Source organism: Fulmarus glacialis, unplaced genomic scaffold, assembly GCF_000690835.1.
Source record: "Fulmarus glacialis isolate BGI_N327 unplaced genomic scaffold, ASM69083v1 scaffold2186, whole genome shotgun sequence".
In the NCBI taxonomy this organism is placed as follows: domain Eukaryota; kingdom Metazoa; phylum Chordata; class Aves; order Procellariiformes; family Procellariidae; genus Fulmarus; species Fulmarus glacialis.
The window spans coordinates 5226-30822 of record NW_009219828.1 but is presented as its reverse complement, the minus strand read 5'-3'; the positions used below and the strand labels follow the sequence as shown (position 1 = coordinate 30822).

The window sequence follows — 25597 nt, the reverse complement described above, 5'->3', positions numbered from 1 at the left end:
GGGGGGGGGGGGGGGGAAGCGTTTAAAAAACCATTGCCATCTTGCCCTCTGGGCTTACACAAATGTGACACAGAGAAGAATTAGACTTTTGCGGTTTCATGTTTCCTTGACCTTTTGAGAGAGGAAGAAAAAAACGGATCCAACTCCCAGTTATAATGCTGAAAGTCCAGAGCAAATATAATACACTGGCTCCTGAGGTGTGAGAGCAGAGTTTCATGTTGTCTGTTGAAAAATCAGAGAGAGAGTGAGCTGAGGTGTAAAGCTGGATGAGTTGAAAGCTAAACCTCTGTCCCAGGGGAGTGTAGTTATTGGTGTTTAAGGGGCTTTGTCCGCCCTGCTCTGGTGGGATTTCTGACTTGGCATCAGTGCAAGGTAAAGCAGAAAACACGCGGCTCCTACAGCACAATGTCCTCTTACCGTATGGGCGAGGGACGTGCCATGAGGGACGGTTCCCAGACAGCGGCACCTCAGCTGACAGACCCTGGCAGCGGTGGCTACGGCTAATGCGTGTGGCAGGGATGCTGCGACAGCACCTGCATCGCGCTCGCTTGATGCTTGGGAAAGCCTTGGACCATTAGCGTTAAGCTCACACGTGCTACTTGACATGAAAACATTTCCAGTTAAAAATCGTTTCAGCATATTGTTATATTGGCACATGCAACTGTTGACAAACAAAATCTACTTGGATTTCACTTTAACGACAAACTCTGCATGCTTCAACAGGTTTTCTTTGTTTTGGTTTGGTTTCCTGATTTTGTTCCCTGCCTTCTACTATGAAATATTTTAGCTCAGAGAGGACAAATACGGAGGGTGGGCTGCTTCCTACCTGAAATCTCAGCATTGCCTGGGAGAAGCTGATCGACACGAATCATCGCAATGAATGCGGTACTGCAAACAAGCAGCTTTTTCCCCCTTTTGTATACAAGCACAAGGCTATTAAGCAAGGGACGAGAAACGCGTGGAGGACACCACAGTTTGCTAACGTATGGCTGGGTTCCCAGGTCCACATACATTCTTGCAGACAGGCTGCGGTTGTCATGATGCTCTTGCCAGGAAAGCTGTAAACAAAAGGAAACCTCTCGTTGTCAGTTGAGGCATTAGGTTAGTAACACAAAAGAGTACTTCATAGAGTCTTTCAGATTGATACATGCTATCTATTTATCAAAGATGCTATTTGCTATATGTAGTCATACGGCTTCATTGACGTAAGTCACCGGTTTTTACATTTTTTTTAAATCAGCACAGTATTTACTGTGGTGAGTCAGGGCAGTGAGCGAGGTCATAGGATCCTCTCGCATAGGATCGTGACTTAAAATTCAGGTGTTTTAGGCATAGCTCTTCTGAGTTCACTCGGAGATTGACAAACGGACATGTTTCCATTCAAGCTGCTATCTTCATGCCTCGGCTAAATTTCACAGCTGGCGATTAGCCTGGGGTGAAGTCTCCTTTCTCTCCCAACACTGTAAATGCAACTGTGTAACTTCACTAAAAATCCAACACTGGCGTTTATGCTGGATTGAAACAGTTGCTAGCAAGATGAAAACAAGACTCACCCTTTCAAACTCTTTTTTCCCACCACGAAGGCTCGCTTCATGGAAGTGACAGCCATGAACTGACCCGGGTAACTTTTGGGTTACGTTATTTGTGTTAAATCCCCGCCACGTTCCCCTAGAGCGGGCGTCATTCCAGTAGCGCGCGACAAAGCCCTGCCCCGTGCGAGCCCCCGCGTTGCCCAGGGACTGGCATCTCCCCTGCCCTCAGCTGGGGGCCCAGGGGCTCCTTTAGAGGAGTAAATTGATCATGTAAATTGTGGTTATGGTGGCACTGATGCACCGGGAAGGGATGTCAGATATTTAGCAACTATTTAACGAAACATTGCTCCAAGATGGGAAGGAATCTCCCCCTTCAGCTGTTGCTACAGATTGCGACAGGTCACGGATGAAATTGTTGCAGCTTTAATGGTGGTCTCCAGGCTCTTCTGCCAAGTCCCTCTCCTTCCTCCTGCTTTCCTCCTTCCCCAGGGCCACGGGTGGCACTCCCTGTTTCGGCTCTCGGTGCCGTGGCCCATGGTCTCAGGGCTCATTTCACCCCAGTACCACAGCGTGGCAAAGTGCCATCGCAGCTTCGGTGCACCTTCTGTGAGCTGCCTGACCGGTACCGATTTTTTCCCTTTCACTGTCAATTATTGTGCGCAGAGGTGACGAATGACACACACTTAAGTGCATCAGTTATCTCCATTTCCCCCCCTTAGGCCCAGCATAGCCATGGTTTGCCAGAACTATCTGCAAATCGCAGAAGTTTCAGTGTTGTTTTTTTGAAAGGTGGTAGGAAAGTTTTCTTCCCGAGACTGGCAAAACAACTGGAGCACAGTGAGTTATTACTACGAGCACTTATTCCAAATAAAAGGAAAAAAGAACATGCTGTAAGATGACAGATAACATAGCCCAACTTGTGCAATGCTTTAACATCTCAGTGCTACATACTTTGTGAAGCGTGCACAGCAAAAGCAGGGATGATCACGGTCCTGGTTCAAGAACTGCTGCAATCCACCGCTGAACGCATGCTCACTGAGTGATTCCAGGTTGCAGTTTTGAGCACCGATAGCCAGTACAATAGAAAAAAAAAAAAAACCATACTATTTTAAGGACATGACTTCGATAATTTCCTAGTGAAAAGCCAGGGATAAGTGATAGGCTGGGCATTCCCACTGGGGAAATAGGTTAGTTCCATCGGAAGGGGTTACCTTTTGCTATTTGACATCTTGGCTCCCTAGTTACCGTCTCCAAACTAAGATGTTTGCCTCAGCACACAGTTGTTTACCCAAGTGACTTATCTTACCTCGGTGAGACATTTGATACCCATAAAACATCCATCACACTCTGTCTTACTGCTTTTCTTTAACTCCAGGCAAGGCCCGTCCCTTTGCCCAAACCCTTGGCAGCTTTGAAACGTGGCAGAGTGGTGTTGGCGGTGCGGCGCGGGGGCCGTGCAGCCTTTGCCTTCTCCGGGGGCTCCGCAATGTTCCAGTATTTCTCCTCTTTGAATAGAGCTGGCAAAATCCATAATTGCTTCCATTCTGTTTGGCTAAAAATGAGGAAAATCCCGGCACCCCGCCACGGGGATTGTTCAGCGCAGACTCGATACGATGAAGGCCTCTGCACCCGGAGTCGCCCATAATAGGTGGTGGCAATGTCACAGCTCAGCTTGCTTTTTAATATATCTCTTTTGTTTTCTCCTTTCATGTGTTGTTTTTTTTCCCCCTGGGTGGAGCACAACCGGGAAGGTGATGACTTACCTGCCACAGCTCGGTAGATCGCAATCTGGAACTGGCAGAGTGTTAACACAATGCCCCAGCAGAGCTTTTCTGTCTCTAATCTCTATGATTATGTTGTTACCAGATCAGTGAAGAGAACCATGAAAAACACAATTACCAGGAAGCCCTGTTCCTTTCCTCGTCCCTTTGTCTCGCTGCGGATCGGGGGTGTGACTCACGGAGCAACAGAGAACCCGCTGTATTCCCCCGCGCTACCGAAAAGGGTGCTGCCCGCCGATGGGACCCAAGCGTGGGAAAGCCTGACCACCGGCTGAAGAGGCCAGTCACCTCAGGTTTTGCAGCTGGCATCCAAATGCATCCTGATGGATCAAGTCAGAGCAGCTCCCTGCTCCTGCTACAACAGCGGCCGAGCAGCAGCGCAGAAGAGGGGCTGTAAAAACCTCCCCGCCGTGTACGGAAGCACGGGGAAGGGAAGATGGTTGTGAATGAGCTTGCCGTGGCAGGACAGCAATTTTTTTTAGGTCACTGGCATAGCATCAGCCTAAAGGGAAAGGGGACGAGTATGTTTTGACTGTGGGTGCTGGTGCCAGGTTTGCTCAGTGCAAGCCCACCTGTGCATCACAGGCGGGCGCTGGGGCTGACCTGGCCCCGTTACGTGACGCATAGTGGGAAAGGAGAACTTCACTCCAAATGATGTATAAACCTAAGACTCCAACGACATATGCCAATAGCAGCAGAGCAGCTGATATTTTTATTATTAATTGCTATCAAAAATGTCAGCTAAAAGTCAACACCAACTCTCAACAGATCTGATAGGCGAGCATGCTGCAAACGGACGGTTGAAATGTATTATTTGCCTATTGCGTGCTGCAAAAGTAAATGTCTAGCAAGAGAGAACAGACTTTGGCAAACAAACTGACAACAAGCTATGCTTGTGGGGAAGGCTCAAGATTTGATCTGGAAGGGAACATTGAGTATAAATAGGGATAAAGTTTACCTTAAGCACGCATGAAAGGCGGGACTATGAGCCATCGCTTGGACTTCTTCATTCTTCTGACGGAGAACAGCTTGAAACATATCTGCTATTTTATGCCCTCTGACCTATTCTCATTACAAAAAGATACCAGTCACCTCAGAAAGGTTTTTAAATAATAAAACATTTTTTTTTCCATCCCTGGTGTATCAGTTTATCAGTGACCAACGAGAACATAAATTCCAGCAGATGAAGAGAAATCCCTTCATCTCGGTGGTAATGAACCTTTAAGCAGAAGTTTCCCTGCCTGTAGATCCCTGGCACAAAATCTTTCTGATCTTCCTGTGTTGAGGGTCTAAACGTGGGCAAACGGTTACGTGGTGCAGCACTGGCACGCTATTCATAGAACTGTTAGGCTCTATAGACTGAATCAGAATCGGTTTAAATGCTGGTATAGCCATGAACAACATCATCCGGGACGTATTTCTGTGGGATTTGGTGACTGTCTTTATTTCATGTACTGGGAGAAACCCAGTCTGGAAGCAGGACTCCAGCGAAGGAGAAGTCAGCTATCTCTGCCAGGGATCTCTTTCGCTCTCCCCCCCCGCCCTCGCCCCCGAGTTTCAGCCATCACTGGAGGTAAGCGCAAGATGAAGGGAACCAGTGCCGGGGGAAAAAGAAACGGGCTGGGGGTTTCTCGCTGCTGCTTTTGAAGTCGCCAGTGTAACTCCTGACATCTTCAGCGGGGTTTGGCCGGGCTCTGTGTGGAAGCGCCTTTGAAGATTTTGCTAAGGCTCGAGGCCTTGATCACGGCAACATTTACGCCTGTGAGTAACTCTGTGCAGATGAGCGCTTCCAGGGCGCTCAGCGGGACTCTTCGTATGAGACTTCGCAGGATCGGTCTTAAGCAATGAGCGCTTAAGAGAAACATTCTGCTTGTCGTGCTTTTATCCGTAACCACATCAAACGAAACGCCTTGGCAGTTCTGGGAGAACGAATTTGCATTGAAAACCCACAGCTCTTACAAGCAGTGCATTAATTATTTTATTAATTTGCTCTTTTTACATTACGGGAAACATTCATCTATTTACATTTTCCTGTCCGCACACAAACTAGATAGATAATCCTATGGAAACCCAAATCATTAAGCCATAAAAACACTCTCCTCTGTCTAAAGGCTTTCAAATTTGTGTCTTTTGTTTCAAATCAAAAACATTTTTAAAATCACATTTGGGAATGCAGGTAGGCCAGTGATTTACATTCAAAGTTACTTAAAATACGCATTTGACCATTTTCCTTAAAAAAAACCCCAAACAAAATAACCAATAAATTCACAAAGATACAGTTTAAATTAAAGTGATAGTGCACATCAAAGCATAAAGGGAACACCAATAAATAAACTGAAAAATATTACAAATAAATTATTTCTATTTACCTTTTCAAATATTAAAAATCTTTAATCCGTTTCTTCATCTTTCTTTACAAAAAGATTATGAGAATTTTATGGAAACATCTGCAAAAAATATAATAAATACTTCTTTTTTTTTTTTTAACTCTTGAAGCAGGAGACAAAAACCACCTTTTCTAAAATTTCTCCCAAGGAAAAAAAAAAGCAATACTTTAGTCCCAAAGTGAAACAGAATATAGGCATTTTTAATATACACTGGGCAGGTTAGACTAAAAACAAAAGGTTACAAATTATACTAAAACAGATGATAGAGCAAATATACTAGCATTAGTGTCGGTAAATGAGCCAAGTGGTTAACTAGTGGCATTCTAGGGGCAGAATTATTCTATTTTATATTTCTTGGTCTTGGCTATATTTTTAATATTTTGCTAAAAAACTAAGAAAACATTATAATACCCTCTTCAGCACCAAATGAACTAACAGGCATTCAGCTAAGAATAGATTCATTTAAAATAGATATGAAAAATATTCTATGATATACAAATACAATAATTCATAACGCACAAGACTAGATAGTCTTCGCTTTTCTGCTTTTTTAGGGGGTAACTTGCTGGATATAAATTTCTGTAGCCACTTGTCAACCGAAGTCTTAACTCATCTTTCATAAAACATTCACAAAACTAAGTAAGTCTGCGACACAGTTGTGAATGTGGACCCTCACCTGGATACTGCTTTGAATATTTCAGTACAAATGAGTTCCAAATAATTAATACTTCCTATGACTATATATGCTCAAAAGTGGCAGTTGGCACTATTACATACTGCAAACACGGTGATGTTTCGTTGCTGCTAAAAGTTAAACACAGTGTTTCAAAACTAGCAAATACACTGGTATTCAAACGCTTAGAGGGTCAAACCTTTCGAAGCTCCTGTAACACAAAGCACTCTAGGGTTACACTGGATTTCTGATTACTCTAGTTAAAAGTCTCTTATATATTAAATTATTAGCCCTTATCTTGTAAACCACAGCAGTAAATATTTGTGCCCTGTTTATAAAGACATAGCTCAGATATCAATGGCTTTGAGAGGTAGCAAATTCTCTAGTGGTTTTAGTATGCTCTCATGAAAATACTTGGTGCCAGAACCTATTACCTCTCCTATTTTCTTGAATAAAATTAAATTAGCACCTGGCTATGATGTCGTAGGAAAAGAAGCTGTCTGGCGTGATCTCGATGAATAGTTTTAGCAAGAGCTTAACTTTTTGATGACGACTTTAAATGCTTTTTAAATGCAAGCTGCAGAATTGCGCCACCCGTGCAGTGGGGTTTTTTGCGAGTTGGGCCGTCCATAAAAGTTTAACAGCTACGGGCGCAGCCAGCCAGCGCTGGCGTGCGGCAACGCTGCACCCTGTGCCCCTCCACGGAGGGGGCTGTCCCTGCCCCTGCTCCCGTTGGGAGCAGAAGGCAGCCTGCCTTCCTCTCCCGCACGCCCCTGCCCTGGCAGCCAGGGCGAAGAGCATGCAGGGACCAGCGGAGGGGTGCGGAAAGCGTCACCGTGGGGCCGCGGATGCGCCGGGGGCCGCACGGCGCTCCTCTGCCCCCGACCAGCCCCATCATCCAAACCAGCTCACGCTAATTCTGCTTTCAGCAGCACATGCCGGCTAGGCACGCCTGTGCACACACACACTCACTCACACGCACGCACAGGCACAATTTGCTTTCAGCAACATGCCTGACACAGCTTTCCTAACGTTGGCACAAGAGGTTTCGGTAGCGGTGTGGTCAGCATCGTTCCCCATCAGAGGAGGTGGAGGACAAGCTCCTGCCTCAGCTGGGGGTGGCTGGCGGGGACAGACACGCAGGGGCTGACCTCTCACGCTCCTCTCCAGCCCTATTGTCTGCCATTTCCCCCCAGTATTAATGAGCTACTCGGGGTGCATATTTTTCGTGATTGCAAAACAATGGCAGAAGCCAGGGTAGGAAGGCTTGTCGTGAAAAAAAATTAAGTTCATATTGATCCCATAACTTGTGAAAAATACTTTATTGTTCTTCTTCAGATGGGTACTTTATACTATTAAGAAGAGGCTGAATTAGAAACTTACTCCTAGATATGGACCGTTTGGTGGTAAGCAGTCTGAACTGTAGCATACAACCGGCTGTGGATAGAGCAAAGCAAGCCTGGCCTGGAAAAGCATCAGAGGCTCCATGTGCAGCAATTCGCCTACAAGTGTCCGTTTGTGGCTACGTGGACGTGTGAGATCAGATGGTCCCACCGAGATTAAGACATCAACAAAACCGAGCTTTTTTTCTTTTTTCTTTTTTTTTTAACCAATATAATCCATACAATACAATACAAGAGGAATTGACAATACAGTACAATTTTAAAAATTCTTAATACTTGGACAAGAAAATCCTTCTTTTATATTATCTCTTCAACTGTCATTGCTTCTTATCTCCTTCCTTTTCACTCTTTTATTGCCTTTCAAAATAGATTATTTCCCTGGAAGATCGAATTTACAATCTTCTGCTGATTGAAATGTTTAAGTAGTGACTGATGAAATAAAAATGAGGCAGTTTGTGCAGCTGTGAGTGTGCAGGTATCTTTCCACAGGATCTTTTCTATCCCTCGCCATCTCACCTGCGGGATATACTTCCACGTTTTCACTCCCACAGATCTGTGTTTTTTCTCCCCCCCCTCCCCACTCCCGCCCCAGTCCCCTCCCCTTGTGTGACTCCTTAAATTCAGGTGAGAAGGTGTGATTCGGAGGTTTAGAATAAAGTGCGCCATCTGCTTTAAAAAAAACAGTAATAAAAAGAAGGGAATCCGAGTCATAGCTCCTTTCATCTTTAGTGAGGAAGACGGCAGAGTCCGAAAGGATCACCCTGCATGACTGAAATTTCCAAAGTCTCCTACAGTTTGATATTGCTGTACACTGGGTAACAGACTAGCTTTAGGTCAACTAAAGATCATGAGTAAGTTAAACGGAGCATCTACTGTACAGGTGCGCGGGTGTGTGGAAGTCTGAGCGCTGCATTTATTTGTTTCAAACAGAAAAAAGAAAGGATCGTACTCGTTTACATGAGGCAAAGTGGCAGCATCAGTACATGTGACAAAGCATCGTGATGACATGGGCGAACCTTCAGAAAGCAAGGGTGATTAGAGGACATCTCTCGGAGGACCGACAACTACGCCACGGCAGTGGAGTTCACTGGGAGCATCGGGGCGGCTGCGTACAGAGAGAGGGGAGGGGAGAGGAGGGGAGAGAGAGCGAGAGAGAGGAGGAGGAGGAGGAGGTACAAATACTTCGTGGTGACCTTGAGCAGGAGCCTAGAGGGGCAGATTATACATGAGGCTTGTCTTGCCAGAGAGAGTCCTCCCGGGTGGATCCCTTCATAGCCTGGTCTGGGCTTCGGGGATGTATATCTCAATGCTTTCGGCGCTCTCGGTAGCTGAGTTCTGGCGGACCGATGCAGCGCGCTTGGCAGCCATCAGCCGTTTCCGGGCCTCTTGACGCTGCGAGCTTTCCAGAGAGCGTTCTCGTATGAGTGGCACCTGACCTTTCGATGGCTTCTTTGGCACTGGAGGAGGGACCCTTCTCTCCTGATCAAAGCAGAAGGTTAATGGCATTATACAGCTTCTCAGGGAAAGGCGGGAAAAACTAGGATACGTCAGTAGTTAGAACACACATTTTACCTAAGGTTTGTTAGCTCTTATCTGCCTTTCTGTCTTCAGTGAACTGGCTTTTGTGCTCAAGGGTTCATAACCATAGGGCAAGGGCAAAGGGGAGGGGAGGGCCGGCCGCAGCGCTACTTCTCCTCGGGGACGGTGCGCGTGAAAGGCCCGGCGCTGCCAGGGCCGAGGCCCCCACCGCTAACCCCTTACTGCGGCTCCCCGGGGCGGGGGGGATCCAGGCGTCTCCTCCTGGTGCCAGGGACTAGAAGGGAGAGCAGCTCGGACGCGCCCTCCCGCCGCCAGCGCAGTCGCGTGCGGCTGGGGAGGGAACGCCGCTCTCGGCAGAGGAACTCTGGAGAGCCCCGGCTCCCGGGCCACCCTCTTCTACACGTGCATAACGCTAGGCGCTCCTGCAACACGGAGGTACCCTGGCTCTGGTGTCCCCAGATGCAGATGGGAACTAGCTGCCTGCAGCTGGTGCATCAGAATAAGTATTTTAAAAAAACACCGTGTATTTATGTACATATTTTATAGTGGCTTAATGACTGCCCAAAAATCCCACACTTTGGGTCTCGCTGTGCAAGCTCGTAAACTCTAGCCTCCTGCTAAATAGGCGTGACAAGCTACCATCAGCTAGAAATAGAAAAAAATGGTAGGAAAAACTTAAAAACCATTAAGAGAACATGCATTAATCATCACAGTGGCAGCTAGTTCCAGATACGCGATCAACAAGGAGGACTTCTATGTATATCCTGGCGCATGTACACACACACAAAAAACAAAAAACAACAAAAAAAAACCCCTCAGAGAAGGATCTCTCCCGAAAAAGAAAAGTGTATTCAAGTGTGAATTTCAGGCGGCCACAAAGACTTTGTCAAGTTAATTAGATTGTCTTTTAAGTTACATCCCCTTCCAACTGTGAACACGGTCTCTGAGTGAAGGGATTTTATCGCACTACAAAGGTCCCATTCTGCCCTTTCGTTTTCTCTCATGCTGCTCACAACAGCTTCCATGGCTCGAAATATAAAGGTGCTTAGTTACACTTATTCATACTTTGCTTTTTCTCTCCGTCCAAGGATTAATCTATGCTGCTTAAAAAGGGCCCAGTGGCAAAGGCCAAAGGCAACTGCAAATATCAATTCCGCAGAAAGTTTTTTCTTCTTTTTTTTTTTAATCCTTTTTAAGAAAGGAGATGATCTGTTTCATCCAAAATCATAGACAAATGCTGTTGAAACAGGAACAGAGTCAGTGTAATTCTTTAAAAACTTTACCTTCCTACTGTAGGTCCCTTTCTTCAGCACTACTTAACTTCCTTTAACCCGTTATAGTCTTCTTTTTGTTGGAAACTCTTTGAAATGTTTTTCAGAAGCAAAGAAAAAGCACATTTTTTTTAAGGAAAGCTCTCGTTTCTTACTGCTGCAACTGCAAACACTCGGCCTACCCGCTTTACTGTAAAAGCTAATGAAAGACCATACACCAGCGTTTCTGTGCATGCATGTTTGACGGTTTTAACTTCCTTTTCTGACAGATACTGAAAAAAAAAAAAGAAGATAAGAAAATGACTTGCCTTCAGTACCTTGGGCTAGGAAAACACATTCCCATTCATTCCCCTACAAAACACACTAGGTGTGCACAAATGGTGTGAACAAGGCACTCCTAAGTCAGGAATGAGTATTTAGTCTTGATCGGAGGAGGAGGGAGAGTGCTACCAGCACTGCCTTTGCAAACTTCCTGCTGCAAGATTAATGGGGTTTGATATTATTATGGTTATTTGTCCGAAAGAAAACATCGCTTTGGTCATCGGCAGCCAGCTGACCGTAAGTTGGGACAGCCTGGACTCCTGTCTGAGCCACTGTACCTGTAAGTCACGTTCCCCCTCCTTCTGGTGACCCTACCTGTTGGCTCTATTCATTGGTATCAAACCAGCCACAGTGGAGATTCAACCATCAAATTACATACCTATAGGAGCGCGACATTAGACCGTTGATTCCTCTAGGAATGGGTCTGTCTTTTAAGGATTTTCTGAAACATTTGTGTATTTTGGCTCACCCAAGTGCTGTTTGTCTCGATGCGGATCGTGAGGAGAAAAATAAGGCAATGGTGCCAAATGAGAATGGGAAGTGAAATGTGGCTTACACTTGGAGAGGTGGTAGTTTTTCATGGTGACAGAAGAAGACTACATTTAAAAAAAAGACCAAAGCTCCAGATGATTTTTGTGCCACCTTGGGTAAACAACACTACCAGCAAAGTGAATCTGGTTATGAAATAACCCACTAAAAAAACCCCAAATAAACAAAAACCAAACAAATGGACAAGAAAAAAAAGATGTAGAAGTTCTTTCATGTAACATTTTGGAAGGCGTATTTTTGATATCGCTCTGTTTGTAATCTGGTTACCAAAGTCAGCGATGGTTACAGTGCTTCCCTAGTTTTTTCAGTAACACAACCTAGAACTCTTGCTATATGCAATAATATGAACCGTAAATGTGATTTATTTAATTTTAAGATCAATATATAAGGCAGTTCCTTCCAATGATTGATCGTCTAATATGATTAAATGTAAAGCTTAACAAAGTACCACATTCCCATTATCCGATTCACAAAGACAGATTTGGTTTAAAAATATGCCTGAAACATATTACAGATAATATCCCAGATGATTATTATGTAAACATTGTTATTACAATGAAATTAATTTGATATGAGCTTCATTTCACATTTTTAACGTCAACACTGTAACACAGAGGCCTATTTAATCTGTCCAGTATTTGTGCAGGGTTTTAAATGAAGCATACAAAATCTACAATGTTCTACCTTCTTGTCATGAGGATCCATCTGTTTCCAATTATTGGCCTTTAACTGATGAAGTTCATCAAATTTCATACTAATATTTTCTATGGACAACTGCAGCATATCCCAAAACCCTGCTAAATCCTGGGAGGTCGGCCGTGGATGTGCATTAGGATTCTGTACAACAGAAGAAAAAAAAACACGTTGGCTTTAGTACCTCTTAATGTAAAGCATTTGTGCAAGTGGTTACGAATCTCTCTAGCAAAGCAGTTTCAGCAGATCCAAGCGATCGGTGAGACACACAGAGAGAAACAAAGTGGAGCGCTACTTACTGGCAGGGATTTTTGCAAGGAGTCTGGCTCGGTTGAGCCCCTGTGCCCCCGCAAGCTCCCTACTCACCGAAAGCAGCGGCTACCTGCCGCGGACCACGGGGAAAGGGCACGTGGCAGGTCCCCTGTGACAGGATCTGCCTAGGGATGTTCCTGGGCACAACCAGTGGGTTCAAGGGTAATATCCTGACCACACTGAAATTAATTGCCAGCCTCCTCTTCACTTTCATGATGAAGGATTCCCTGCCACATTCATGCTTGTAGAAAGACTGATACCTCTGCAAATGTACATTTGCTGCATGTGGAAATAGTAATAGACTGATGCATGAACGCTTGTTCCACACTCTGAGAATCTAAGGGCTACAAAAATATACCATTTCAAGTAAAATTGCCTCTTATATACCTCAGGACAATTTCTTCTTCTTTTTTTTTTTTTTTTTTACAAGAATAACCTCTGCAGGGTGAAAAGCTCAGAAGAGAACATGCAGAAGCACAGTAATCCCATTTTTACAGGCGCATTTTTGGGAAGAGTGAGACTGGGACACAGGTGGGGAGTGCTGCTTTGTGTGTGATAACTCAGTCCAGTTCATCACCCCAGAGTCTTGCACAGAAGAGCACACCTGGACCATCAGCATCTCTAGCATGACACGTGCCAGAGGCTGGTGACCCGAGAGGTCCTGTGCTGTCTTGTGTCCCTTCAGTGCAAGCCAGCTCTGAACATTTTCTGCATGCAGTGGAGATACATGAAATGGTCCCTGCTGCTCTGGCAAAGCTTGTATGAGGGAAAGCTTTCTACAGGATGGGTATTTGTAAGCTGATTCCCAATTGAAACTCTTCAAATAAAATGAGATGTTGCATACACTCAGTTCAAGTGTTTTTCGTAAATGCTGAGCAGTCCCTATGCCAGTCTGAGTCAGCAAGGTTTCATGGCTGCTGTGGCCTCGTAAGATTACATTGACATATTGTTATTAATAAAGAATAAATAAATTATTATTAGACCCCTGCATGTTGTTTTACATAGCTCAAGTTTTACTCTGTGTTTAAGTTTTCACCCTCACCAGAAGCAATAAACCCAAAAGAGTCAGTTGCTTGACTTAAGAAATTTCTATTTGTGCTTTTCACAGCAACATTGACAAGTGATTTTGATAGGATGATTGTACCACCAAAGCAGCAATTACTGAAAACAACAAAGTATATATTTTTAGATTCATAAGGAGACTAGAGATTATACTTGGATTCCTAGTTTTTCAGTGCTTGACACTAGCAGGTTGCCTAGTTGTAGGCTTTTATTTACAAAGATGTGCAACCAAAACGCTTTTTCAATTTTTATACTGAGGATTGGAAGGCTTCAACAGAGCCAATTTCTGTTGCATTTGTCTGCTGAGGCAGATTTTAGTTTGGGGCTTGATTTCCAGAAGTGCATTAGCTGAAGCGGAAGACGGTCACCCCACTCTGGTGAGTATCACAGGGTTTGCCTTCCCTTCCCTATTCTGTGCTGATAGAGCATAATGCTCTATGCTTTTGTGGCTTCTTGGAATTTATGCCAAAATTGGGAATTAAATGTATCCTATCTACTCTGCAAGGACGGATTGTTAATTAACAAGTTTGAAAATTTTTATAAGTGCTGGAATTTTTGAGAATACTACTTTAGATACATAGTGTGAAATGTATTTTTATTTATCAACAGGAATATCATTCTGATTTTACTACTACTAATAACATAAAAATAGCAAATAATAACAATAATAGTGGTAGCATATACCAATTACATACAATAATAATCGTGACAACATACTGGCTTTTTGCCTCTTTGCCCTTTTAGCACTCTGAAAAATTACTTTCACCGTTGGGGTTGTGGAACATGAGACACCAACTTTCAGTGTCCGATTTCCTGGTATTTCTGTCTTGAATACAGGCGGCATTGGGATTACGTGGGAAAGCCTCACTCATGAGACTTCTGGTCCACCCTGAAAGACCCCGAGGAGGCACCCATGCATCTCTGTGCCCATGTGAACTGAACTCAGAGGTCAAGGGACAGATCCTTGCTCCTCTGAACTCAGTAGCAGAGCCTCAGTGATATTTCACCCAAAGCTTTTTGCCCGTCTTTATTTTAGAGGATCTCAAGCTATTGTGAAACTCATGCTGACTCCACCAAGTTTGACAGAGTTATTCCCAAATTCATATCAAGGCCTTTACTGGAAAAATTACTGTGTTAGTCAGAAAATCCATCTAGTTTAGGTACGATTATTCACAGGATTAGGAAAAGGCACACAACAGTGTCTAGCAGAAAATTTACATACCAGGTTTTCTTCGCAAAGTTCTCTGAACTGGTAAAATTTCTGGGCCATGAGAAGCTGGGCACTGCCCACCGCAGTTCGAATTTTCCCTAGAACTGAGAGAAAAAGAAATGTAAGTCACGATGCTTTCTTTGCTGCGGGCAACTAAAAGCCTATAAAAAGAGAGGAGACAGCTGCGCAGTAGTCAGCTCTGGCTTTCAAAAAGCATGTTATCTTTCAGTCACAGATTAGAGAGAAACTGATAAATCTGAGGCCAGATCTGCACCAGGCAAAGGCGTACTGCAAGGGCTTCCAGGGCAGCTTGCATTGGCAAAAATACTCATCTGTTGCTGCAGTGTACTCTCATTCCCCCAGGAAGACCAGTTCCAAGCAGCAAAGAGCATTTCTGCGGCAGTATAAATATGGCTAATCAAAAGCTTTTGCAACCTGTATAGAAAGCTCTCCAGAAATTACACCTCTCGTCACCACTGTGACCCAGGCCCAGGCTTTGAATACAAACCCAGCTCCCTGCACAAGGACATGCGGCTTTCAAACCCTGTGATGCCATCTACACTGTTTGGAAAACACTGCATCTACCAGCATTTCTGCCATCTCACTTAGTAATGCGGCACCTTGTTTTCAGGTTTAGCTGAGTATTGCTTGATCTGAGCCCCAGAAAAGGGAACAGTGAATTTAATGCACGTTGATGAATCTCGTTCGGACCCTCTGAGTATTTTCCATGAGCACAATCTGAAGCGGCTTCTGCCTTTGAATCAGGATGGCCAGGCATGCTTCAGGGAGCAATCGGATTCTGCCTTTGAATCAGGATGGCCAGGCATGCTTCAGGGAGCAATCACACCCTGGCCTCTCCTCCTTTCTGGAGACCTGAAGGGAGGTGTCGAAGAGTCCTAGCCCAGCCCCTGCACTGCCTGGGGACTCCTTTGTACGGACAGCTGGGTACTTGTGGTCTCTTTGGACTGACTGAGCATTGTGAAGGACTGCAGTGAATCAGAAGACAGCCCATAGTAAGCGCCTCTGAATAAAACAGGAGCTCACACTGTTTTGGTTGCATTCAACCTCACTGAAATGGTGGGGTTTTACTGCTGCAAGGGGTAGTTGAGAATATGCTGAAACCAAGGCAAACACTGGTGCATTCAGAGACCTGCATTTCCCTGGGGCTTTGCTGAATTCTGGTCGAGGGGGGTGTGCGTGTGTGTGTGCGTACGTGTGCGTGTGTGTATGTGAAAAAAAAGCAAGCATGCAGAAACAGAGCAGAAAGACAGACATGGCCTCAACCAACAGTAGGACAGTGAATCCAGAAAACAGAAGGCAATTTTGGGGACTGCTGATTGAAAAAATATTGATGCTGTGAGCAAGAAAGCAGCTACTGGTTTGTTTGAGATTTTCAGTGCTCAGGAAAAAAAACAACAAGAACTATGCTTTATGCATTGTCTTAAAATAAACAGGCTGGCATCACGGATGTATCTGGCTCCACCATTAATTTTCGCTCTCAGCTAAAGCAACTTACTATCCCCCAATTCTTTGCTTAAATACTTATTTTAAAATCAATTTTATTTAATAAAAAAAATATTTACCACGTCATTAATGAAAAACATGAATGGCAGCCACTATGTCACAATTTTCACTATCATTTCTGTTCATAGATATTTGCATTGTCCCAGCCCTCATATAAACACAGCAACTTCTCCATGAAAAATTTACAGTCTGGATACATGAGGCAGGTGAGGGAGGAACAGGAAAAACAAAGAGATGAAGTGGCCTGCTCAAGGTGAGTGAATTGTTGTCAGAGCCTAGAAGAGATACTAGTCCTAAGCTGCCATCCTCTGTACCATCCCTTGGGCACGGTCACTTTTGGTATAAAACCTAACACAACGTTAGCAGAGCTCCACTGGGAAAATACTGCTAAGTATTTTGACTTACCACAATGAAAAATAAATAAATAGATAAATAAATAAATACAACTTTGCTATAACCCCTTCTGACAACATTTTTAGGGTCTCACGGTCTTGTGACCGGCCGCAGTGCATGTTGGCAGCTTGTGACCAGAACGCCACCATGCAGTGTTTGGTGAGAGAAAGGCCTCTCCAAGGGATTCACTTGCGTAGCCACACGCTAAGCAAACTGGCACAAACACTCGGGATGAACTGAAACCAGACACGCAGTAGTACAAAATCTGTGTTCTGCTCCTTCAAGGCAAGCGCCTTTTCCTTCAGCAGCCTTAAAGCTTGCTCCTTAAGGCTGCTGGAGGAAAAGTGGGATGCGGAGTTCATTTATACTTTAGACATACAAAGGGAAAAAAAAGTTGGGGGGGGGAATAGTCTTTTCACATTTTTTTCAGAAACTATAGGAGGGAGCTCTGTGAACACACACAGAGCCCAGACTTTCATTTTGTTCCCAGAACTGAGCTCAGCACTGCCAGGAAATAGCCGTGAGCTGGAAGATTCACTAAGCAGAATATTTTCAGCATATTGCGCAGGGAGTTTTGCACACAACTCTCATTATTGTTAGCAAGGCTTGCGTGTCTAATTCTATGCGCACAGTGCTGAAAATGGACCCCTTGGTGTGTCTAGTCATTTATGCAACCCAATATGCAAACCACTCAACTGAAAGGACTCTTCAATAGTAGGAGGAGCTACTCCAGGAGCTTTCATGTGGTTCCCATTGTTATGAAAACTCTTCCCACTGAGTATATTTGGGAACAGCTGCCTCATCTGGAGCTCGGCCACTCTGATGCTTCCCAAGACTTGAGAAGGGGAGAAAAAACAGTCTCTGGACTTCTCGGGACAAAAAAAGATGAAGCGGGCTCTTCCTGGAAACCTGCACCACCCGAGCTGGAAATCACGTCCTAAGCATGAAGAAATGTAAATACACCTTGTTGGTGATGGATGGGAACGTGCCCCTTTCTTTGAGGGAAGAAGAGCTTAATATTCAGAGATCTCAGCAGAGGGAAAAGGAAGTCCTTGTCCTTGGCTGCCTAGCGACTGGCTTTTTGCCTAAAAACCATCATCCCAGCTGACTGTGGGATGCATGCTGATGCTGTTCTCTATTGTTGCCACTTCTGCTGTAGCCGCGGCTGTATCTAGTCAAGTGTCACTGATTCCTCGCCCCTCAAAAGCAAGCGGTCTGTTAATGTGCAACCAGTCAACAACCAACTCCGTCACGGAAGTTAGAGAAAAAAAAAAAAGACAAAGCATGCGAAAGACTGAAAGGAATCTCTCCAGAAGGCACAAAGCCTTATCAATAGTTTTGTTTCCAAACGCACGTTGCTTTTAGTGTTTCCAGGCAGAGTGCTCGTTTCATTTACTCAGTCAAAACCTCCGGTGCCAAAGAGAAAGGCCAAGGTGTAGTAAAAAAACAAAAAGTAAAAATAGACCAATACTTTCTGAGGAGAAAATCCTGCGAGGTTTAAAGCCAAATACCAAGAAAGTAAGTGGAATTGCAAAGATAATGCTCAAAATACATATGAAAAGAATTAGAGAAATCTTTAACAGCAAGGGAGATGGAGTACAGGAGAATAACATATAAACATTCAAATTGATGTGTTCAGTTAATAGGATACAAACAAAACGTATAAAACCAAGCAACCACAAAAAGTACCAACCCATCAAGATGCAATCATAACGGACTTAAAACACCTACATAATGTTATTCATGTCTGCTTTCTATTCCATACAGGGCTGTACAGCACACTCAGCACTGTCAGATCTGAATGCCTTCCAGTAATGCATTAAGCAACATTATTAACATCCATCATATGCTTTGCTGTCACCCCTTCCCTAGGGGAAGAAGTGTGTCTACTGCAGTGTTTTGTTTTTATAGTTCGAATTTTTCCTTTTTTTTTTCCCCCCCTCCTTGTTTTGACCTCTCTTCCTTGTAAATCCAGTGCTCTCCTGTGACAACTTTTAAGAATAGTTATGTCTGTCCTGGAAGAACTGCTTCGGTATAGCGATTTTGATATAATTCAGCTATTGTGGAGTGCTTCCTCACTATTACTGTTTTTGACTAGAGGTCGCAGAATGTTATTCTAGGATAGACACATGCCAGTGAATTCCATTGTGTCTCTAACCCCTCAACCTGTTCTCCTTTTAAAACATTCTTAAATATAAACTTAGACTATGTGCTGCTCAAGCAATAAGTTCTTGCTTCTCTTGGTTCTAAGAACTGCACAGGACCTACTTTGGGATTGTGGAGCTCTATGTATCTCCTCCCCCTCCCTCCATTTTCATGGGAAATGAAATGAAACAACAAAAAAAGAATTTCAAACACAAGCAAAGAATTGGTTATCTGCTCTACCTTGCAAGGAGACTGTGTGAGGATAACAAAATATAAGAAAACAACAACAAATACCACCTGAAGTGATGTGAAAAGTCATCACATAGAAGCCACGGGAGTTTTGAGAAGTGGCAGCGTTATTTGGCCTTAAAACACCAACCGATCTCTTTGCATTTCAACTTTGACAGGCCCCAGGGTCTAACAAGTGACAAAGGAGGCACTTTAGAACTGTGACTATCAAATGTGAAAACACCTGGTTGGCAGGCAGGGTGCAAGCTAGGGAACAGAAAACCAGCGACTTGTTCATTGCCCCAGGAGCAAGTGGCAGGAACAATAGCCGAAATTACAGGGACATGGCCTGACATTTGCGTTGCAGATGTTGGCTGGGCACTGTGCATATGAAGAAATCCTGCCATAGAGCTGTCACAATCCATTTCCAAGCCAGGATGGACCAGCATTTTAGCCTATTCATGTTGACAGACCTACATTTAAATAACACCAAGCATGACAAAAGCCAGGAAATTCAAAGTTAAAGCTACTGCTCAGGTCTTAAGCTCATCTATTAAGGAGAAAACAGCCAAATGGAGCAAGCTATGGAAGGGGCAGCCCTTGCTTTGAGTCATATTTACTTATAGGAGTGATCTCATTGAAATTAATAGGGCTGTCTGCATGAGTAAATGCTGTTCACTGGGAGTAAAGCAGTTTCCATGTGTACTCCGACTTACTCGGCTTTTATTAGCACACTTCATTTTTTTCCTTAACTATATTGTTTCCTTGCTTGCAGATTTCTTTTTTTTCCTTGCTAGCCTTTGGACACTGGCAGGGCTTCCAGCTCGGAGCTGGCTTTCCTTGCAGAAACCTTCACAGCCGGAGAAGTCCCTTCTGGGGGGAAAAGCAAACCGGAGGAAGAAAAGGACGAGTCGGGCAGGCGGCCAGAGGCACGTAGCCTCAGCAGGACCCGGCCACACGTCAGGCTGGTGACCGTCCCTCTTGCAAGGCTTCATCAGCCCGCTGCGGGATGAGGCCGCCTCGCACCTCTGAGCGGCAGGGACCAGGATGGCTTGGGGAAGCCCTGTAGAGGACTGGAAAATGGTTTTCCTTGCTCGTGACTGACAGTGAACTCAAGGGTCTCCTTTTCTTTTGCCATGCACAACTATTGCAAAAAGAATATTTTTTCCTTAACTTTCTTCTCTTGTGTCTAGCCTTCACTCTTTTAAGTTTTCCTTTGAAACAATCAAAACAAAAGAAAAGAGCAGAAAGTGTGCAAACATTGCATAATTTGCCGGAACTGGCTGAATTTGCAGAGACTCTGGTCCTAAGCAGTGAGGTTACTGCAGATTTGAGGTCAACCTTTGTTTGCAGACTAGCCCAGAGGAGTATAATATACGCACAGGACAGTTGTAATGACATGTCTTGTCAGAGCCTTGGTTTTCTATTTTAGTTTTTACTTGATTGGCCTGACTTGTCTTGCCACTAAACCCACATTACACCTGATTTGTGGTGAATCAGGCCCACTGTTTGCTTCCAATGGTTATCTTCGCATCGAAGCCACATTACAACCCCACGTCAAAGAGAAACATTTCTGAAGGGGGGCAAAATGAAGCCCTCTCGTTCTTCCAGAAAGGTTAATGCCCCATGTGAAATAAAAACAACAGCAAAAAATCCAGCAAAAGCCAGGCCGAGGCGGTAGGTGTATGTTCCTGTGCCCACCGCTGCTGTGAAAAAAGGAGGCGAGAGGCTGCTCGCTAACAGCGCTGCATGGGGAGCCAGGCCTCCTGCTGCTACTTCTGTGTGTAAATGGTTACTCCAGAGGCCTGAGCCAAAAGTCACCAACATCAGTGGCGAGGCTCTGACTATATGAAATTTTTCAGGGGAGAGGTAGGAGGAGAGAGCAGAGGGTTGAGGAGAAAAACCAAAAAAAAAAAAGGTAAACAATTGATTCCACTTGAGGCCTGATCCAAAGCATCAATCAATTCTCACAGGGTGTTTAGTCTCATATCTCTAACATCTTTTTTTTTTTATGAGAGCCTTAGAGTTTGTAGCAAACCTCCCTGTAACAGCAAGATACACGGAAACCATATCAAGTATCCTAGCTTAAAGTGTGAGTGGTATTCATCTGCCTGTTACACATGCCGCGGCTTTATCAGAAAATGATTTCAGATAAAACCAGAATATACTATACAATAAATAATTCATGGCGGAAGGGGAGCCACATTTCTCTCTATATTGGTATTTCATCGTGCAGCCACTGAACCACAGCTTGTTTTTATACACAGCAGCAGACTCCATTTCCCAGCTAGAAACATTCAATCCCATCTGGCAGATTCATTCCCAGCTAGATAATACCCAACGTATCTATGTAACATACAAGCTACTGTCAAACAGCAGCGAGCCGTCTCCCCGAGACAGCTGTTTCGCACAAGGGCCGCATTGTCTGGAGGAAGCACGGATCGTTTTACGCGGAGCGCCGGGGGGACGAGCCCTCTGTCAGCTGCCATGGCATCGAGAAAACCTCGCTCATCACACGTTCTCGTTATTTTGTTATCTGGCCAAACACACGCTGGGGATGGCAGGTTGAAAACAAAGAATGCGTTCCCTGCTCTGGTTATATTTCATTAGGAAAACCAAAGCAAACACACCTCTTCTGCTCCTTTCCTCCCTCTCTTCAAAGTTTATAGACGTATGAAAAAGACATATTTCGGGGCAGGGTTTGTAGCAGCCAGGCTTTTGTTTCTGGCACCGCTAAGCAGACAGTGTGGCCCCCACCATATGCTTTTCCTTGGCACCAGGTAGAGCGGGGCGTGCTAAGCCGCAGTGGAAAGCCCCGCGCAGCCTCCGTGGGAGGCAGCTGCCACGTGCCGGAGCGGCCGATGGCGTCACACCGAAATCAGTACGTCACCACTGACCACAAAACCCAGGTGACCCCTTTCCTCCTCCCATTTCCAGCGATCATAACAAGTGCCAGTGAGGAAAATGAAGAGAAGGAATAAACTACAGGACACATGCCATGTGCTCTGTAAGGAGGCATTGGGAATAGCCAGCCTAATCACTCCTTTATCTTCCCCATAACTGGCTTCTCCCACTGACTGCTCAAAGAAGAGCCCTTTAAAACTATCATATATCAAACACACCAAGACACTAAGAGAAAATTCTGTATATGGATATACACATTCCGCATGTATCAGCCTTGTAAAATTCACTTCATGTTCTTTTCACAAGGTGAATAACAACTTTGGTGCACAAATGAAATATTTGTAGTTTTTTCCATTATTACCAGTTCATAGAATCATAGAATCACAGAATCGTTTGGATTGGAAGGGACCTTTAAAGGTCATCTAGTCCAACCCCCCTGCCATGAGCAGGGACATCTTCCACTAGATCAGCTTGCTCAAAGCCCCGTTCAACCTGGCCTTGAACACTTCCAGGGATGGGACATCTACAACCTCCCTGGGCAACCTGTTCCAGGGTCTCACCACCGTCATTGTAGAAAATGTCTTCCTAAGTTGTTGTGGCAAAGAGAAAGCAAGTGGGTTTTGTGGCTTGGACTTACAAATGTTGTGTATTTCCTATTTGTTATGTGCTCACTCTTCTTTTTCAATCCAAAATCTCCTAGTTCATGGGCTTTATTTCTTGCATACTAACAGCAGAAAACCTTTGTATTCTGATACATTCAAAGAGATTTTTGAATGTATTGATGATGTAAATTAAAAATGAGGTTCAAATACTCTAAAACTCGGGGAATTTGGATCTGCTTTGAAGCCTAGTCCTTCTGTATTTTTCCCTCAGAAGAGATGGTTAGCCTATTATGTAACAGAAAATATGTAGAAATAGAAAACCTTAACATACCTTAATGTTAAGGTTGTCTCCTACTTCCCATTAGAAGACACACAATAGTGTCTAACTTTAACTACCTAGATCAAACTTCTCTATGGTTATTTCTTTCATTGGGTTGAATGGAAAGGTCCAGCAGAAACAGCTTATGCATTTCTAAGAATTTAAAAAAATATATTTCTTCCCAGTGTTAATTCCTTTCCTTCCATAAATCAAAACCTTCACATCTCTAAAGAATGCTAGCGCCTCCCTTCTTGAGAGGAAGGGTTAGGAATTTGGAAGAAGAAATTCTGGAGCTGAAGTAGTAGTCCTTGCTTTGGTAGGAGCTAATTGGGGGTCAGAAAAGTGTTATTTGCTATATGCAGGAAAATATGCTTAGGTGTGCCTAAATTATACAATATTGTACTCTCTATATGCAGCTGCTCCTTATGTTTTCTAGAAGCTCCCTGCTAGAATTTGAAAAAGCTTCATTCACAAGGAGCATGCCCCTAAGCTCACAGGTTTACCTATGTCCAAAAGCTGACAGCTATCAATAATAGTGCTCCTTGTAATGGAAGTAAATTGAAAAAAGTTCCATTTTTATTGGGAGAAAAAATTCTGGACAGGGAGTCACACCACACATTCAGCTCTTCTTCCCTAATTAGAGTGAATTAATAAGTCGTGAGCTACCCACCCCTTCTTATTAATGAAGGCTTCCTAGACATTCCCATTACCTTACAGGTGGGGCAATACTTCGGCCAGCGGTGACAACTAAGATGTAGTTTGCATGTGTGTGTTTTTTATCACAGAAAATGGAGAGCTTGTCTTACCGGGAAGATCAAAGAGGAATGAGAACTGCAAGGGAGATGAGGGGAGACTGGAGAGGGGAAGAGAGGGAGAACAACTTGGAAGCACAACTGAAATCTCTTTCAGTTGAGAAGCATCTGCAGACTCTGTGCCAATCACCATCTAAAAAGGCAGCTAAAATATGACTTTAATGAAAAGGAACTAGAATCTGTTCAATTATATTCTAAAGTTATGAAAAGTGATTCAAATGGAAGAGTTGAGAAACATTAATACTACAAGACCCCTAACCACGATCTCCTAATTATCCGTTGAACTATGCAATCCCAAAAGCTAATACCTCTGGAGTTTCAGAAGTGCCGAGCATTTGCATTCCCCGTCAACTTTAATAAGGATTATTATATACATACATACAGTCCTTTCGAGAATCACAACCATAGCTTCATTAGCTAAATAAGAAAGGGCACGGTACAGAATTCACTGGAGTAAATTTGACCTATATTAGATACTTTTTTGTAGTTGCAATATTATTGTACGCAGTTACTTACTGTCCTCAGGTAAGTTGTTTTCCCGTTCTTCTCTCTCCATCTGTTGGCACCAGCCCTCCATACGATCCCTCTCTGCCTGAAGTAGCTTCAGAAACCAGTGGCCATCTCGTGGGCACACTGACCTTTGAACAGCTTCCAGAGGATCTTCAGTGATAGAGTCAATCCAGGGGTCAGGAGGAGGTAAAATTGATGGATCAAAATCTGTATCAAAGTCATCATCCACTGCACATGCATGATAATGGTTTCCTGACCCTTGTATGCTAACAGTAGAGGTGCTTGCATCTCGGGAAAATTGTCTTGATATTTGTCCAGAACACGTATTGTCCTCTTCAGGGTCGATTATTTCAAAGTTCTCATGGAAATCCAGGTCTGCTTGCACGGCTGTTGTTACACTATTAGATCGTGTAAACCTGCGAAAGCTTTGGAAAGCACAAACATAAAATGTTTAGAAAGCTTTTTCCAGGTAACTTGGTAAGAAAGGACTTATTAAGATTCTGCCACTCCTCCTAAGAATGGCAGTCACAGCTCTCAGGCCACACTCAGGTGTTTTTTCTTGAAATGATCAGCATAAACTTCTTTTCTCATTGCAAGCCAACAAACAAACATCTCTCTTTTTTCCATGCAACCTCACTGTTTATACAGGCAAATACCCCTAATCGTTGTGTGGTTTAACAAAGCCAGAGGCTAGCCCAAGAGACAGCTAATGGTGTCAGTAGCTCAGGATTTTAGGTTACCAATTAATGAAAAGTTAAAGGGGCCCACTTTTAAGAAGTGTTTTACCTTTCAACTTTTAAAACTCACACCCCTTTGAAGTTGCACACTCAAACTCGCAAGCCACATTTAAAAATCATACACGAGACTGATAAGATAGTAATACCAAAGAGTCCACTAGCTACGTAATGTTATACATTCCATTTATAAAGAAGAAAAGTATTTTTAACCCAGGTAAGTATTTTGTATCGCTTCTTCAGAATTACTCTTCATAATTATGTACCTGCTAGTTTACTGCTTCTGCAAATACCACTGCCATCTCTCACAATTTTAGCACCCATTCCCACTGTTAAGACAGCTTGGTTTTCACATCCAACCCTCAGTTTCAAAATGGTCTTCTCTTTTTCACCAAAACTAGCATTCTCAGTCGCTGTCTATAGAATAGAATAGAACAGAACAGAACAGAACATTTCAGCTGCGAGAGACCTACAACGATCTTCTAGTCCAACTGCCTGACCAACTCAGGGCTGCCCAAAAGTTAAAGCATGTCGTTAAGGGCATTGTGCAAATGCCTCTTAAACACTGATAGGCTTAGGGCATCGACCACCGCTCTAGGAAGCCTGTTCCAGGGTTTGACCACCCTCTCGGTAAAGAAATGCTTCCTAATGTCCAGTCTAAACCTCCCCTGGAGCAGCTTTGAGCCATTCCCA

At 44.0% G+C, this 25597-nt stretch overlaps 1 protein-coding gene across 1 annotated transcript; it reads right to left on the bottom strand.

The window, feature by feature from the left end:
• Positions 1-7970: 7970 nt before the first annotated feature.
• Positions 7971-24607, bottom strand: LOC104078740 (disks large-associated protein 1-like). Its single transcript, XM_009580498.1, has 4 exons — positions 24177-24607; positions 14746-14837; positions 12141-12293; positions 7971-9255 (listed from the first exon to the last, which is right to left on the bottom strand). Exons 1-4 carry the CDS (start codon positions 24235-24237, stop codon positions 9046-9048), a joined length of 516 nt encoding a protein of 171 aa, XP_009578793.1. The 5' UTR covers positions 24238-24607; the 3' UTR covers positions 7971-9045.
• Between the last annotated feature and the right edge of the window lie 990 nt (positions 24608-25597).

What these genes read in the sequence shown, in the direction of transcription:
- LOC104078740 (XM_009580498.1), bottom strand. Translation starts at nt 24,237, where the DNA reads ATGGAGGGCTGGTGCCAACAGATGGAGAGAGAAGAACGGGAAAACAAC. An exon ending in AAACAACTTACCTGAGGACA is followed by an intron (nt 14,838 to 24,176) that starts GTAAGTAACTGC and finishes TTTTTCTCTCAG; the next exon opens with TTCTAGGGAAAATTCGAACT. An exon ending in TGGATCCTCATGACAAGAAG is followed by an intron (nt 9,256 to 12,140) that starts GTAGAACATTGT and finishes TGCTTTGATCAG; the next exon opens with GAGAGAAGGGTCCCTCCTCC.